Source organism: Carcharodon carcharias, chromosome 28, assembly GCF_017639515.1.
Source record: "Carcharodon carcharias isolate sCarCar2 chromosome 28, sCarCar2.pri, whole genome shotgun sequence".
Lineage (NCBI taxonomy): Eukaryota > Metazoa > Chordata > Chondrichthyes > Lamniformes > Lamnidae > Carcharodon > Carcharodon carcharias.
In genome coordinates, this window is record NC_054494.1 from 36,063,050 (window position 1) to 36,075,904 (window position 12,855).

The 12,855-nt window shown below is 45.0% G+C and overlaps 1 protein-coding gene across 2 annotated transcripts in view; it reads right to left on the minus strand.

Moving 5' to 3' along the window:
• The window catches only part of spock2 (SPARC (osteonectin), cwcv and kazal like domains proteoglycan 2), a 67,988-nt gene that overhangs the window by 43,924 nt on the left and 11,209 nt on the right, over positions 1–12,855 (minus strand). Inside the window, exon 2 of one of the 2 annotated variants that reach the window (XM_041176133.1) lies at positions 4,399–4,407. The exons of the other annotated variant lie outside the window; for it this stretch is intronic. Within the exon in view, the coding sequence (XP_041032067.1) occupies positions 4,399–4,407 (9 nt within the window). The remainder of the gene's footprint in view (positions 1–4,398; positions 4,408–12,855) is intronic. 2 annotated transcript variants of the gene reach the window in all.

The window sequence follows — 12,855 nt, forward strand, 5'->3', positions numbered from 1 at the left end:
AACTGTCCCCTGAAAAGGGGATCTGGGAAAAACCAGCTGAGGTTATTGAACTACGACTCTCAACGTGTCTGAGAAAGCCTCTTGAGAGACGATTTGTAAATAGTCATTAGTGTAAATAGTTCACATGTTATTAAGTTTGTCAACTGTGTTTTTTAAGTAAAGGGGGAGGGATATGGTAAAGTGGAGTACCATGTACCTTTAAGAGAATGCAAGTGGACCAACCATGTAACAGTACTGACCAATCACTACACATCATGGGCTACTGGTTAACTGTAAATCTAGAACTGGAGGTGGTTGTAGGAACATGCAAGGATTGAGTGCTCTGCCCTCTGTTGCAATAAACAATCACAGTTTGTTCTTATGTTGGTCTCTCTCCATTGTTGATAGTGAGCTTCAACTAACAAGTGTACATGAAGGCGTGCAATTTGAGTTTCCTCGACTAATGAACTCATGGGCTCAAGACATAAAACCCATGCACGCAAAAGCTCACCACACCTGCCAAAAGGGCGGGAAACCCTACAGCAGCCATCTTGAGGAGCTTACACTGTGCTGCAAAGAGATGGCACAGCCAGCGAGACTGCCCAACAGGGGGTGCAGACTGCTTCTGATGTGGGAGGTCAGGACACTTCCAGCAATTCAGTTTATTCAAAACATCCAACAAGAGGAGAAAACAGCAGAATAAATATGAAAACGGAATAATTACGACTTACAAGTCACGCAGAATAGGGGCCACAAACAAACACCATCTCAGATTTTCTGGGAGTAGTACAAGACCATCAATAAGACTGCTGGTCCATCACTTTGGAAGGTAAAGGTTTTAAAAACTGCTTTAAGCTTGGTACTGGCATTGGTGTTTCCATACTGGCCGATCATTTAGCATGGCACAACATAGTTCTTGTCCAGCCATCAAATATTAAACTTCAAGGTCCAGGGGAACGAATCTGCAGATGAAAGGTCAGATCACAGCCACTCTTTGCCACAATGGGCGACAGATCAGAGACCCTCTATATTTTGTACAATCAAAGTGTCTCTTTACCTGGCAGGAATGCGTGCAACTGGACATCCTACGAAAAGTGGATACATTTATTTCAACCAGACAATGGGACTGAACTCTGCTGAGAATTCCCACAACTCTTCCAGGGGCTTGGTAATCTGAAAAAACAAAGACCATACTACACTGCTTCCAGAACTACGTCGGTGTGCTCATTTACCTCCAGGAGGGTACCGCATCCTCTACTGCCGAGAACCAAAGCGGAACTTGACCACATGCTGCACAGAAGCGTCATATCCCCAGTCACGGAACCATCCCGATGGTGCTTGGGCAATAGTCCACGAACAGTCAGCTCAGGCTGTGCGCTAACCGCACACAACTAAACAGAGGGAAGTCCACCCAATGGCATCTGTGGACGACAGCCTGGCATAGCTTGCCAACGGCATCCCCTTCACCAAACTTGATGCTAATAGCAGGTTTTGGCAAATACCCCTTGACTGGGAATCTAGGCTGTTAACAACCTTTATCATGCCATTTGGACACTTTAACTACCTTCGCGTTGGCATCTCATCAGCTCCAGAGATACCGAGCGAACCATGTCCAGTATCTTAGAAGGTAAACAAGGAATAGTATGTCACATGGGTGATGTCCTTACCGATGGGTTCATCAGAGAGGAGCATGACCACGGGGTTTGGGAGGTTCTCAAGGCCCTACAAGAGGCAGGTCTCATTTTAAATGAGAAGTGCCGAATTTGCCTAAACCACCATCAAATTTCTGGGGCACATCATTCAAATTAAAGGCTATCAAAAAACGAATGTCATCAGCAACTTCCCCCAACCAAAGTGTGCTACAGACATCCAGAGGTTCCTCGGAATGGTAAATCAGGTTGGCAAACTTATCTCAAACCTAGCCACCAACACAGAAGGGATCTTCTACAAAAAAGCCAACACAGAGCAAACCAATGCATTTTGACATGTCCAGGAAAGACTGGTCTCTCCAAATGTGCTTGGTACATTATGATCCAACATTGCTCACAGTGGTGGCTGCCGATGCATTTTCAAATAGTCTTGGAGCTGTTCTCATTCAAATCCAGAGGGAGCCTGCACACTTTGCCTCCAGGGCATTGACAGAAACAAAGCAACTCTATGCCTCCATAGAAAAGGAAGCACTGGTAGTCACATGGGCAGTAGTGAGGTTCTTCAACTACCTAATTGGCTTACCCTTCCACATAGAGACCAATCACAAACTGTTCATTACCCTCTTGAATTCCACAGAGATTGTTAAAATGCCCCTAAGCATTCAAAGGTTCTGCCTTCGGTTGATGCTGAAGCGTCACCAGTATACAGTAAGTGGCAGACCACAGCTGCCACTCTCTCCAGAGCTACAGTGGACCAAGCTGCTGCCCAGGATTTCACATTTGACTCCCAAGTAGAAGCATTCTCTTTGACCATAATGAACTTCTTGCCGATCACTGCCAAAAAGCCGCAAAACATCTAAAGTGCACAAAAAGAGGATGTGGAATGTGCCCAAGTATGTGAACTCTGCCAGAAAGGTTGGTTTAAATATAGTCCTGTGGACCAGCTCCTCTGTAAATACCATGAATAGTGCAGACACTTAACTATAGTGGATGACCTCTTGGTTTTTGATCACCGCCTGGTCATTCCTAAGTCCATGTGAGAAGAGATCCTCGAAAGGCTCCATGGAGGCCGCTTGGAAATTGCAAAGTGCGGAGCACGAGCACTGCAATCTCTGTGGTGGCTGGGCAGGCTGCCAAGATTTCATTCTCTCCTGCTACACCTACAAAATTAACAGCCAGAGATCCACAGAGGCCCTGGTATCAATCCGCTTCCCACACCGACCGTGGCAAAAAGTGGGGCTCAACCTCTTTTGATTATCAGGGCAAGACATACCTTGTTGCTGTAGGTTACTACGCCAGGTGGTTGGAAGTGGCCACTACAGCAGAATTGGTGATCAGACCATGTTCTATACACACAGATTTCCAGATGAAACTGTCTCCGATAACGGTCCACAATTTGCCAATGACCACTTTAGGAAATTTGCTGATGACAATGGGATCGCTTGTGTCACTAGTTCCCCCTCTCCATCCACAAGCTAACGGGTGGCTGAACGAGTGGCGAGGACCATCAAGGCCCTAATGACCAAGAATTCAGCCTGGCACTCAGCCCTGTTGCACCACCATGCTACACCTCTAGCTAATGGATTCTCACCAGTTACGCTGCTCATGGGCTGAGGTTTAAAGACGCAAGGAACCTCCGAACCAATGTAGCCCATGCCAACCACAAGAGGGTAAGGAACAGGGAGACTGGCCTCTGTGAGAAACACAACTACAACTCCAGATATAGGGCCAGGACCCTAACACCCTCAACATTGGACCAAAGAGTTTGGATCCGAGATTGGAAATCAGAAGGTGTGGTCCTTCAAAGAATGGGAGCAACCAAGGTCATACCTGTTCCAAACAGCATCTGGTACTTTCCAATGCAACAGGAGAGCCCTGATTTCATTGGTGTTAAGGAGAACACAGGCCTTCGATTACTGCAAGACATGTGATGGAGACCCCAAGGACACTTCAAGCGGCTTGCGAGATGCTGACCCACCCAAAGACCCACTTCAGGACCACCATGTAGCAGTCAGAGCAATGCAGTCCAGCAGAGTGGTGAAGGCACCATAAAGGCTTAACCCCTGACTTTGTGGGGAGGAGGTGGTAGAGTCAATGCAATGTAAATGGTTTAAAGTAAATGCAATATAAATAGTTTGAAAAATAGGTAACAGTTATTAAAAAAGCTGATAGCATACTTAGGGGAGATGTAATGGATTCATAGAATGGTTATGGTAATGACTGATGTAGGCCATGATGTAACAGTGACGTCAGCAGTCATTTGTATAACAGATCTTCACTCAACTACTCAGCCAGAAATGGTACCTCCAACAGCGCAGCACTCCCTCAGTACTGCAGTAAGTCTAGCTTTTGTACTTAAATCTCTACAGTGGACATTAAATTCAAAATCTCCTGGGCAAGAGGCAACAGTACTAGCTATTGATCCACAGCTGATGCCCTAGGTTGCACAGGGTGGATGCCTAATACTGAGAGGTAACCATGTTTGTATCTGCTGGCCAGATCCATAAGAAATATGAGCAGCCATTTTGGAAATAAGATCTGGCGGACATAATTAAATACAGCTTCTTTGTTCAAATGTCTCTGTTTTGAATTTAAATAAGGTTCTATTTCTCTTTTGTAATACAGCAGTATTTATGGTAATTAAAAGGTGTATTACAGAATTACAGTAACAGAAATAAGAGTATTTGTGGTAATCAGGAACTAAACCATATACTAGAATATTTACGGTAATCACGAATTAGCAATTCACTAGAGTAGAACAACCACTAACCTCCACTTCCTGACCGGCAGCACAAGATGGAGAGAAAGCGTGGGAAAGAAAAATAAAACAATTAGTAAGTTAGGAGGAAATAAATTTACACTAAGTCAAACCAATATAAGACAATCCCTTCAATTCAGGCTATGAGTGGACCCCACCTCATGGGAAATATGCCAGACTGCGTCCAGTTCCTCCAACAGATCAAGGTTAAAGCTTGGGCCCATTGCAGGCAATCCCCTTAATAAAGGCACATGATCACCAGGTACAGCGACACTAAGCCAGATCCAACTGCTGATAGTGACTTACGATAGTGGTGTGACGTGACCAGAAGGAGTGCGTCCAGTTTCTCCACCGTGGTACGCTAACAATCTACAGCAACCCCTGGGCTATTGCCAGCCTTGGTCCAGTGGGTTGCACCCTCACCTTCAAGTCTCAGAATCACAGAAATTTACAGTACGGAAGGAGGCCACCTGCTCCACCAGGTCAGTGCTGCCCAATGAGTTGACCCATGGCCTAATCCCACCCTCCCAGGTCTTGGTTTGTTGCCTTGAAGATTGGTTGGAAGTTTGCGAATGGCAGATGGAAGCCCATCTTTGTCATGAGGAGGTGTGCCAAGTGGTTTGGTTGGGGGGGGGGGAGATAGGGAAAGGCTGGGCAGGGGTGGGGAGGGGAGGGGAGAGACAAGATGGCAGAGATATACACCCAGGGCTTAAACCAGTTAACTACTTGATTAACTAATGATTTCACTATTACTGCAGATAGTTACTGAGGAAATGAAATGACTGCATTGAGCCACAATGACAGCTTAGTATCTGGATAAATATAAAACTGATACCAGTCCCATAATCAGGATCCATTTAATCAACATATGTGTTGCCAATCGCCTGTGTTGTGATGTCTCAACTAGAACATCAGGGCGGGACAGGAGGAGGCTATTCAGCCCCTTCGACCTGTTCCACCAATCTATTAAATTATGGCAAATCAGCACCTCAAGTCCAAATCCCTGATACCCTTGCCGGATAAAAATGTCAGCCCCAGTCTTGAAAATTTCATTTGACCCCATCTCTTTCAACCCCAGCCCTTTGAGATTGGAGTGGTGGGAGTGGGGAGGTGGAGAAAGAGAGCTGCCCCACTTCTACGGCTCTTTGTGTGAAAAAAATGCTTCCACATTTCACTCCCGAACAACTGAGCTCTAATCTTAAGATTGAGCTTCCCTACGCCCTACTGTAACCAAGGCGATTCTGTCCTGTGAGGCTCAGTACAACGCAATGTGATCCCTTTACCCTCTGTGCCGTGAGGGAACCCAGGCAGCAGCCGCTGAATTAGGCTGCTCAAATTAAGGAACTTATCTCTGATGAAGAAACCAGGTCTCAAGTCTGTGTTTTAAAATAATGCCGATTTCACCTTCAGCTGAGAGCTGTCAGGCAAAGCAATCCTCCTCAGCATATCCAAGGTCATGCTGAATTTTGCATTATTAAAGTATGCTTATGAAATCTCAAATGAATCCTTGAATGCTAAATTAACGGTTAAACGGTGCGCCTCTCACCATGGAAGAATGATTGTTGTTATGTCTGATCTGTTTCTTAACACTAATATTCAATCTGAGCTTGGAAAGGATGTTCAAGGGCTTATGTTTTCCTCACATCCCAAAGGGCCAACATTTCTCCCTCAACCAACTCCACCAAAAACACAGATTTAATGGTAATTCATCACTAATAGTGGGATCTTGCTTTGCTTAAAATGGCTGCTGTATTTGCGTTTAACAGCAGCCACTACACCTCCATGTAGCTCATTAGATTTGACATGGTTTGAGAGGGTTTGAGATTTGAGGCGATGTTTAACAGAAATCTTTCTAAACAGAATTTGCCAATTGGCGAATGATTTTTAAATTTTTAATTTTTAAATTTTAATTTAATTTTTAATTGTCCTTTTTTTAATTTCCCACAATAAACCTGAATTACCAGAACCATTTCACCCATTACCTTGTTCAAGTGGCACCGTGAATGGGAGGAATCTCCCCCTTACTGTGGGCTGTGGGTTTTTAGGGCTTGGGTTCAATTTCTTCCTGTGTGGAATAGCAATATGGAGACACCTAGTGACTTGTGGGGAAGCGAGTGAGATCATGGAGGGTTAAAGGCAGCTTAAGTTGAGCATTTTGACCGGCCCAACTACCGTGTGTTTCTTGTGAGCCATCAAAGAGCCTTGCATCTCAGACCTAGGATTGGCCATCATGTGAAAGCATGAGGAAGTGAGGAACTGTTCATACTAACAGTTAAAAGCATCTCCCCATTGTTAGCTACTTATTTGTCCATTTGCTTCAAATGCAAAGGTTAAATGGGGAGTCCAACCTTTAACATTGCCCTGAGATGGTGGCACTTTTACCTGCCTGAAAATCCAGCAGCTCAGGATCACTAAGTTCACTAGACCAATTCCTGGAACAAAGGGCTTGTCTCATGAGGAAAGGTTGGATAGGCTGGGCCTGTATCCATTGGAGTTTAGGAGATTGAGAGGTGATCCTATTGAAACAAGATCCTGAGGGGACTTGACAGAGTTGATGCTGAGAGGATATTTCCCCTGGTGGGAGAGACTAGAACGAGAGGACACAGTTTAAAAAGAAGTGGTCTCCCATTTAAGACGGAGAAGAGAAGAATTTTTTTCTCTCAGAGGGTTATGAATCTTTGGAACTCTCTTCGCCGGAGAGTGGTGGAGACAGGGTCATTGAATATTTTTAAGGCAGAGGTAGATAGATTCTTGACTAACAAAGGAGTCAAAGGCTATTGGGGGTAGGTGGAATGTGGAGTTCAGGCCACAGTCAGATCAGCCATTATCTTATTGATTGGTGGAGCAGGCTCGAGGGGCTGAATGGCCTACTCCTGCTCTTAATCGTATGTTCTTATGAAGAAAGATTGAGCACCTTGGGCCAATACTCATTGGGGTTTAGAAGACTCAGGAGGTGATCTTATTGAAACATAAGATTCAGAGGGAGCTTGAAAGGGTAAATGGGAAGATGCTTCCCTTTGTGGGGATTCCAGAACCAGGGAACACAGTTTAAATATGAGGGGTCTCCCATTCAAGATGGCAATGAGCAGGAATTTCTTCTCTCAAATGATGGTTAATTTCTCAAATTCTCCATCCCGGGGAGCAGTGGCTCATTGAATAAACTCAAGGTTGAGGTAGACAGATTTTTGATCAACAAGGGAGTCAAAGGTTATGTGGAGACAGACAGGAAACTGAAGTTAAGGCCACAATCCGATTTTTAAAAAATTCTTTCACGAATATAGGCTTCACTGGCTGGGCCAGCATTTATTGCCCATCCCTAATCGCTCTTGAGATGGTGGTGGTGAGCTGCCTTCTTGAGCCGCTGCAGTCCATGTGGAGCAGGTACACTCATAGTGCTGTTAGGGAGGGAGTCCCAGGATTTTGACCCAGTGACAGTGAAAGAATGGTGATTATTTCCAAATCAGGATGGTGAGTGGCTTGGAGGGGAACTTCCAGGTGGTGCTGTTCCTATATGTCTGCTGTCCTTGTCCTTCTAGATGGCAATGGTTGTGAGTTTGGAAGGTGCTGTTTAAGGAGGCCTGGTGAGTTCCTACAGTGCATTTTGTAGATGGTACACACTGCTGCTACTGTGCATTGATGGTGGAAGGAGTGAATGTTTGAAGATGGGATACCAATCAAGCGGACTGCTTTGTCCTGGATGGTGTCAAGCTTTTTGAGTGTTATTGGAGCTGCAATCATCCAGGCAAGTGGGGAGTATTCCATCACACTCCTGACTTGTGCCTTGTAGATGGTGGACAGGCTTTGGGGAATCAGGAGGTGAGTTACTCACTGCAGAATTCCTAGCGTCTGACCTGCTCTTGTAGCCACAGTATTTATATGGCTAGTCCAGTTCAGTGTCAGGTCAATGGTAACCCCCAGGATGTTGATAGTGAGGGATTCAGTGATTGTAATGCCATTTTAAAAAATTAATTCACTAGATGTGAGCTTCACTGGCTGGGCCAGCATTTATTGCCCATCCTTAGTTGCCCTTGAGAAGGTGGTGGTGAGCTGCCTTCTTGAACTGATGCAGTCCCTGTGGTGTAGGTACACCTACAGTGCTGTTAGGGAGGGAGTTCCAGGATTTTGACAATGATATGCTTCCAAGTCAAGATGGTGAGTGACTTGGAACTTACAGGTGGTGATGGAGCCATCTACCTGCTGCCCTTGTCCTGATGGATGGTAGTGGTTGTGGGTTTGGAAGGTGCTGTCTAAGGAGCCTTGGTGAATTCCTGCAGTGCCTCTTGTAAATGGTACACTCTGCTGCTACTGTGCGGCGGTGGTGGAGGGATTGAATGTTTGTAGATGTGGTACCAATCAAGCAGGCTGCTTTGTCCTGGATGGTGTCAAGCTTCTTGAGTGTTGTGGGAGCTGCACTCATCCAGGCAAGTGGGGAGTATTCCATCACACTCCTGACTTGTGCCTTGTAGATGTGGACAGACTTTGTGGAGTCAGGAGGTGAGTTACTCATCACAGGATTCCTAGCCTTTGACTTGCTCTTGTAGCCACTGTATTTATATGGTTAGTCCAGTTCAGTTTCTGGTCAATGGTAACCCACAGCTGCAGCAGTGTGTACCTTCTACAAGATGCACTGCAGAAACACACCAGGGCTCCTTAGACAGCATCTTCCAAACCCATGACCACTACCATCTAGAAGGACAAGGGCAGCAGGTACATGGGACCACCGCCACCTGGAAGTTCCCCTCAAAGTCACTCACCATCCTGATTTGGAAATATATCGCTGTTCCTTCACTGTCGCTGGATCAAAATCCTGGAACTCCCTCCCTAACAACACTGTCACTGTACCTACACCACATGGGCTGCAGTGGTTCAAGAAGGCAGCTCACCACCATCTTCTCAAGGACAATTAGGGATGGGCAATAAATGCTGGTCTAGCCAGCCACACCCACAGCCCATGAATAAATTTTTAAAAATTGAATTTCAAGGGTAATGGTTAGATTCTCTCTTGTTAGGTCATTGCCTGGCACTTGTGTGGAGTGAATGTTATATGCCACTTGTCAGCCCAAGCCTGGATATTGTCCAGGTCTTGCTGCATTTGGACATGGACTACTTCAATATCTGAGGAGTTGCGAATAGTGCTGAACATTGTGCAATCATCAGCAAACATCCCCACTTCTGACCTTATGATGGAAGGAAGCTCATTGATGAAGCAGCTGAAAGATGGTTGGGCCTGGACACTACTCTGAGGAACTCTTGCTGTGATGTCCTGGAACTGAGATGATTGACCCCTGACAACCACAACCATCTTCCTTTGTGCTAGGTATTACTCCAATCAGCAGGGAGCACCCCCCCCCCCCCCGCCCCCCCACCAATTCCCATTGACTCCAGTGTTGCTAGGGCTCCTTGATGCCACACACAGTCAAATGCTGCCTTGATGTCAAGGGCAGTCACTCTCACCTCAGTAAGGCCTGACCTTGCTGAACAGTGGAACAGACTCCAGGAGCCTAATGGCCTCGGCTTACTCCAGCTCCTATTTCTTATGTTCTTATGTTATGTTCCAGGGTGAAAGAGCCCCTTTGGTCTGATACTGAGATATATTGATGAAGTATGTCCTCGGTTCTCTCCGCTGTTGACGGCCATGTCTTCAGCCATTTAGGGCTTAAGCTCTGAAATTTCCTCCCCTTCAAACCTACTTCTTTGACACCTGCCCTTATGCTTGGTGCCAATTTCTATGTGAAGCACCTTGGGATATTTTGCTTTGTTAAAAGTGCTATATAAACACTAGTTGTTGCTGGTCTCATTAGTCAGCACAGCTGGAGCAACCAAGGGAGTGCTAACACAGGCCTCAGTGTCAACAATCAACTTCATCAGCTGTGTAACGACTGTGATGTTTCACTGATCTGCCTGGATGGGCTAGCATGACGGAACATGAACTATACTCACTGGTGTCTCACGTGAGAGGGGCTTTAAACAGCCCACTACTCCTACAGCAGGCCCGAGAGCCACCTGTGGCCCAGGAGTCACAGCAGACCAACCAACTCAATGCTCTTTGCACCGATAGCTGTTATTTACCGATGTATCCAGTTCCGTCCTCCTGGAGGCTCAGAAAGGGCCCCTTTTAACCACTGTGGCTTTATCAGTGGCTAAACCTAAAACAGAAACGCAAAATCTTAGCCGTGTTTCAGTAGGTAGCGCACTCAATTCAGTGTCAGAAATTTTAGAGTTCAAGGCCAACTTCGGAGATTTCAAATTATAATCCAGATCAACAATCCCTGCACAGTACTGTGGGAGTGTTGCACTGTCAAAGGTACTGCCTTTTGGAGGAGACTTTAAACTAATAGCCTGTGTGGCCTCTCAGGAGAATGTAAAAGATCTAATGGCACCATTCAAAAAAAGGCAGGGAAGTTATCCCCTCAGTCCTGACAAAATGTTTATCTCCTAACCAGCATCACCAAAACAGATTATCTCATTGCTGTTTTTGTTGCCATTCATCTGTGCTGTGTGCAATTTATCTGGCACATTTCAACAGTGATTACACTTCAAGAAATACTTCATTGGCTACAAAGCATTTCATGACCTCTTAAGGTTGTGAAAGGCGCTTGATAAATGCAAGTCTTTTCCTTTGTAAACCTAAATGAGAATATAAAGGTCTGATAGTGTGAGCAATTTGTGGAAATTAATGGGAGCACGGATTTAGTCTTCAACATGGTCCCAAGGTTCCTTGATACAAGGTGACACATTGATTAGATACTCCCAGCCAATGTGATGGTAGGATGTACAAAATAATTTGGCTTCATGATATTGAAAATTGCAAATTTATGCAGGTGAAGGACCATTTAATTAAATTTCTTGCAGCAGCATTACATACAATTAGGTTCAGACACTAATGTAGTTCAGCAAAAGCAATTAGCTATTGTGTGAAATGCTTCTGTTGTACACTGAACTAAGGTCACGGGAGCCTGACTCAACAGTAGGCATCTATTACACCAGCAGTCTCTGGAACAAGAATGCCTCGACTTTGATGAATACTTATGATTCAGCCAAGACAATCTTTTCCTTGGGCTCCTCTACAGAGTTGCTTGTGGAAATGTTTAACTTTCGATTGGTTTGCTTCCTGCCATTAATATGTTGCTGCATCCATTTTGTTTGTAAAATGTTTCTCTTGATGCTACAATCAGGAACTGCATAAAATAACTTGCATTTTTATTGTGTTTTTCACAGCCTCAGGATGCTCCAAAAGTGTTTTATAGCCAATGAAAGACTTTGAAATGTGGTCACTGTCATTGTTGGGGCAAGATCCTGCGAGTAACAATGAAATGAATGACCAGTTAATCTAGTTTTGGGCGCATTGAAATTTGAATAGTGGCATCTGTACCACAGGAGCAGGCAGATGTTGAACATCAAATCCAAAGGACAGGGTAGGAAACCACTCTTGGAAGAATGGACAGGCTTCTCCTTTGCCAACCCTTACCCTATCAATTACACAACTAATACTAGACAGACTTGGCACCATGGACAGTGACTCATGTCCAGTCACAAGGAGCACTGGTTTTGTGTGCCTCCTTCCTAATTTATATTACATTTGGTCTTAGAATCATAAAATGGTTACAGCACAGGAGGAGGCCATTCAGCCTCCATGCTGGCTTTTTGTAAGAGCAAAGCGCTTCATCCCACTCCTCCATCTTTTCCCTGTAGCTCTGAAAACTTTTTCTCTCCAAGTAATATCCCATTCTTTTTTGAAGGTCACAGTTGAACCTGCCTCCACCAGACTTCCAGGCAGTGCATTCCAGATCCTAATCAGTCACTTCATAAAATGATTTTTCCTCATAAGACCATAAGACGTAGGAGCAGATGTAGGTCATTCAGCCCATCGAGTCTGTTCCACAATTCAATGAGATCATGGCTGATCTGATAATCCTCAACTCCCCTTTCCTGCCTTTTCCCCGTAACCCTTGATTCCCTTACTGATTAAAAATCTGTCCATCTCAGCCTTGAAGATACTTAACAACTCAACCTCTACAGTCCTCTGTGGTAAAGATTTCCACAGATTCACTGCACTCAGAGAGGATATTCCTCCTCATCTCTGTTTTAAATGGGTGACCCCTTATTCTGGGATTATGCCCTCTGGTCCTAGGCTTTCCCACAAGGGGAAACAACCTCTCAGCATCTACCCAGTCAAGCCCCTTAAGAATCTTATATGTTTCATAAGGTTGCCTCTCATTCTTCTAAATTCCAATGAGCACAGGCCCAACCTACACAACCTCTCCTCATAAGAAAATCCCTTCATACCCAGGATCAACCTGATGAACCTTCTCTGGACAGCCTCCAATGCCAGTATATCTTTCCTTAGATCAGGGGACCAAAACTGTTCACAGTAATCTAGGTGTGGTCTAACTAGTGCCTTGTATAGTTTTAGCAAGGCTTCCCTATTTTTAATACTCCATTCCCTTTGAAATAAAGACCAACATTCCA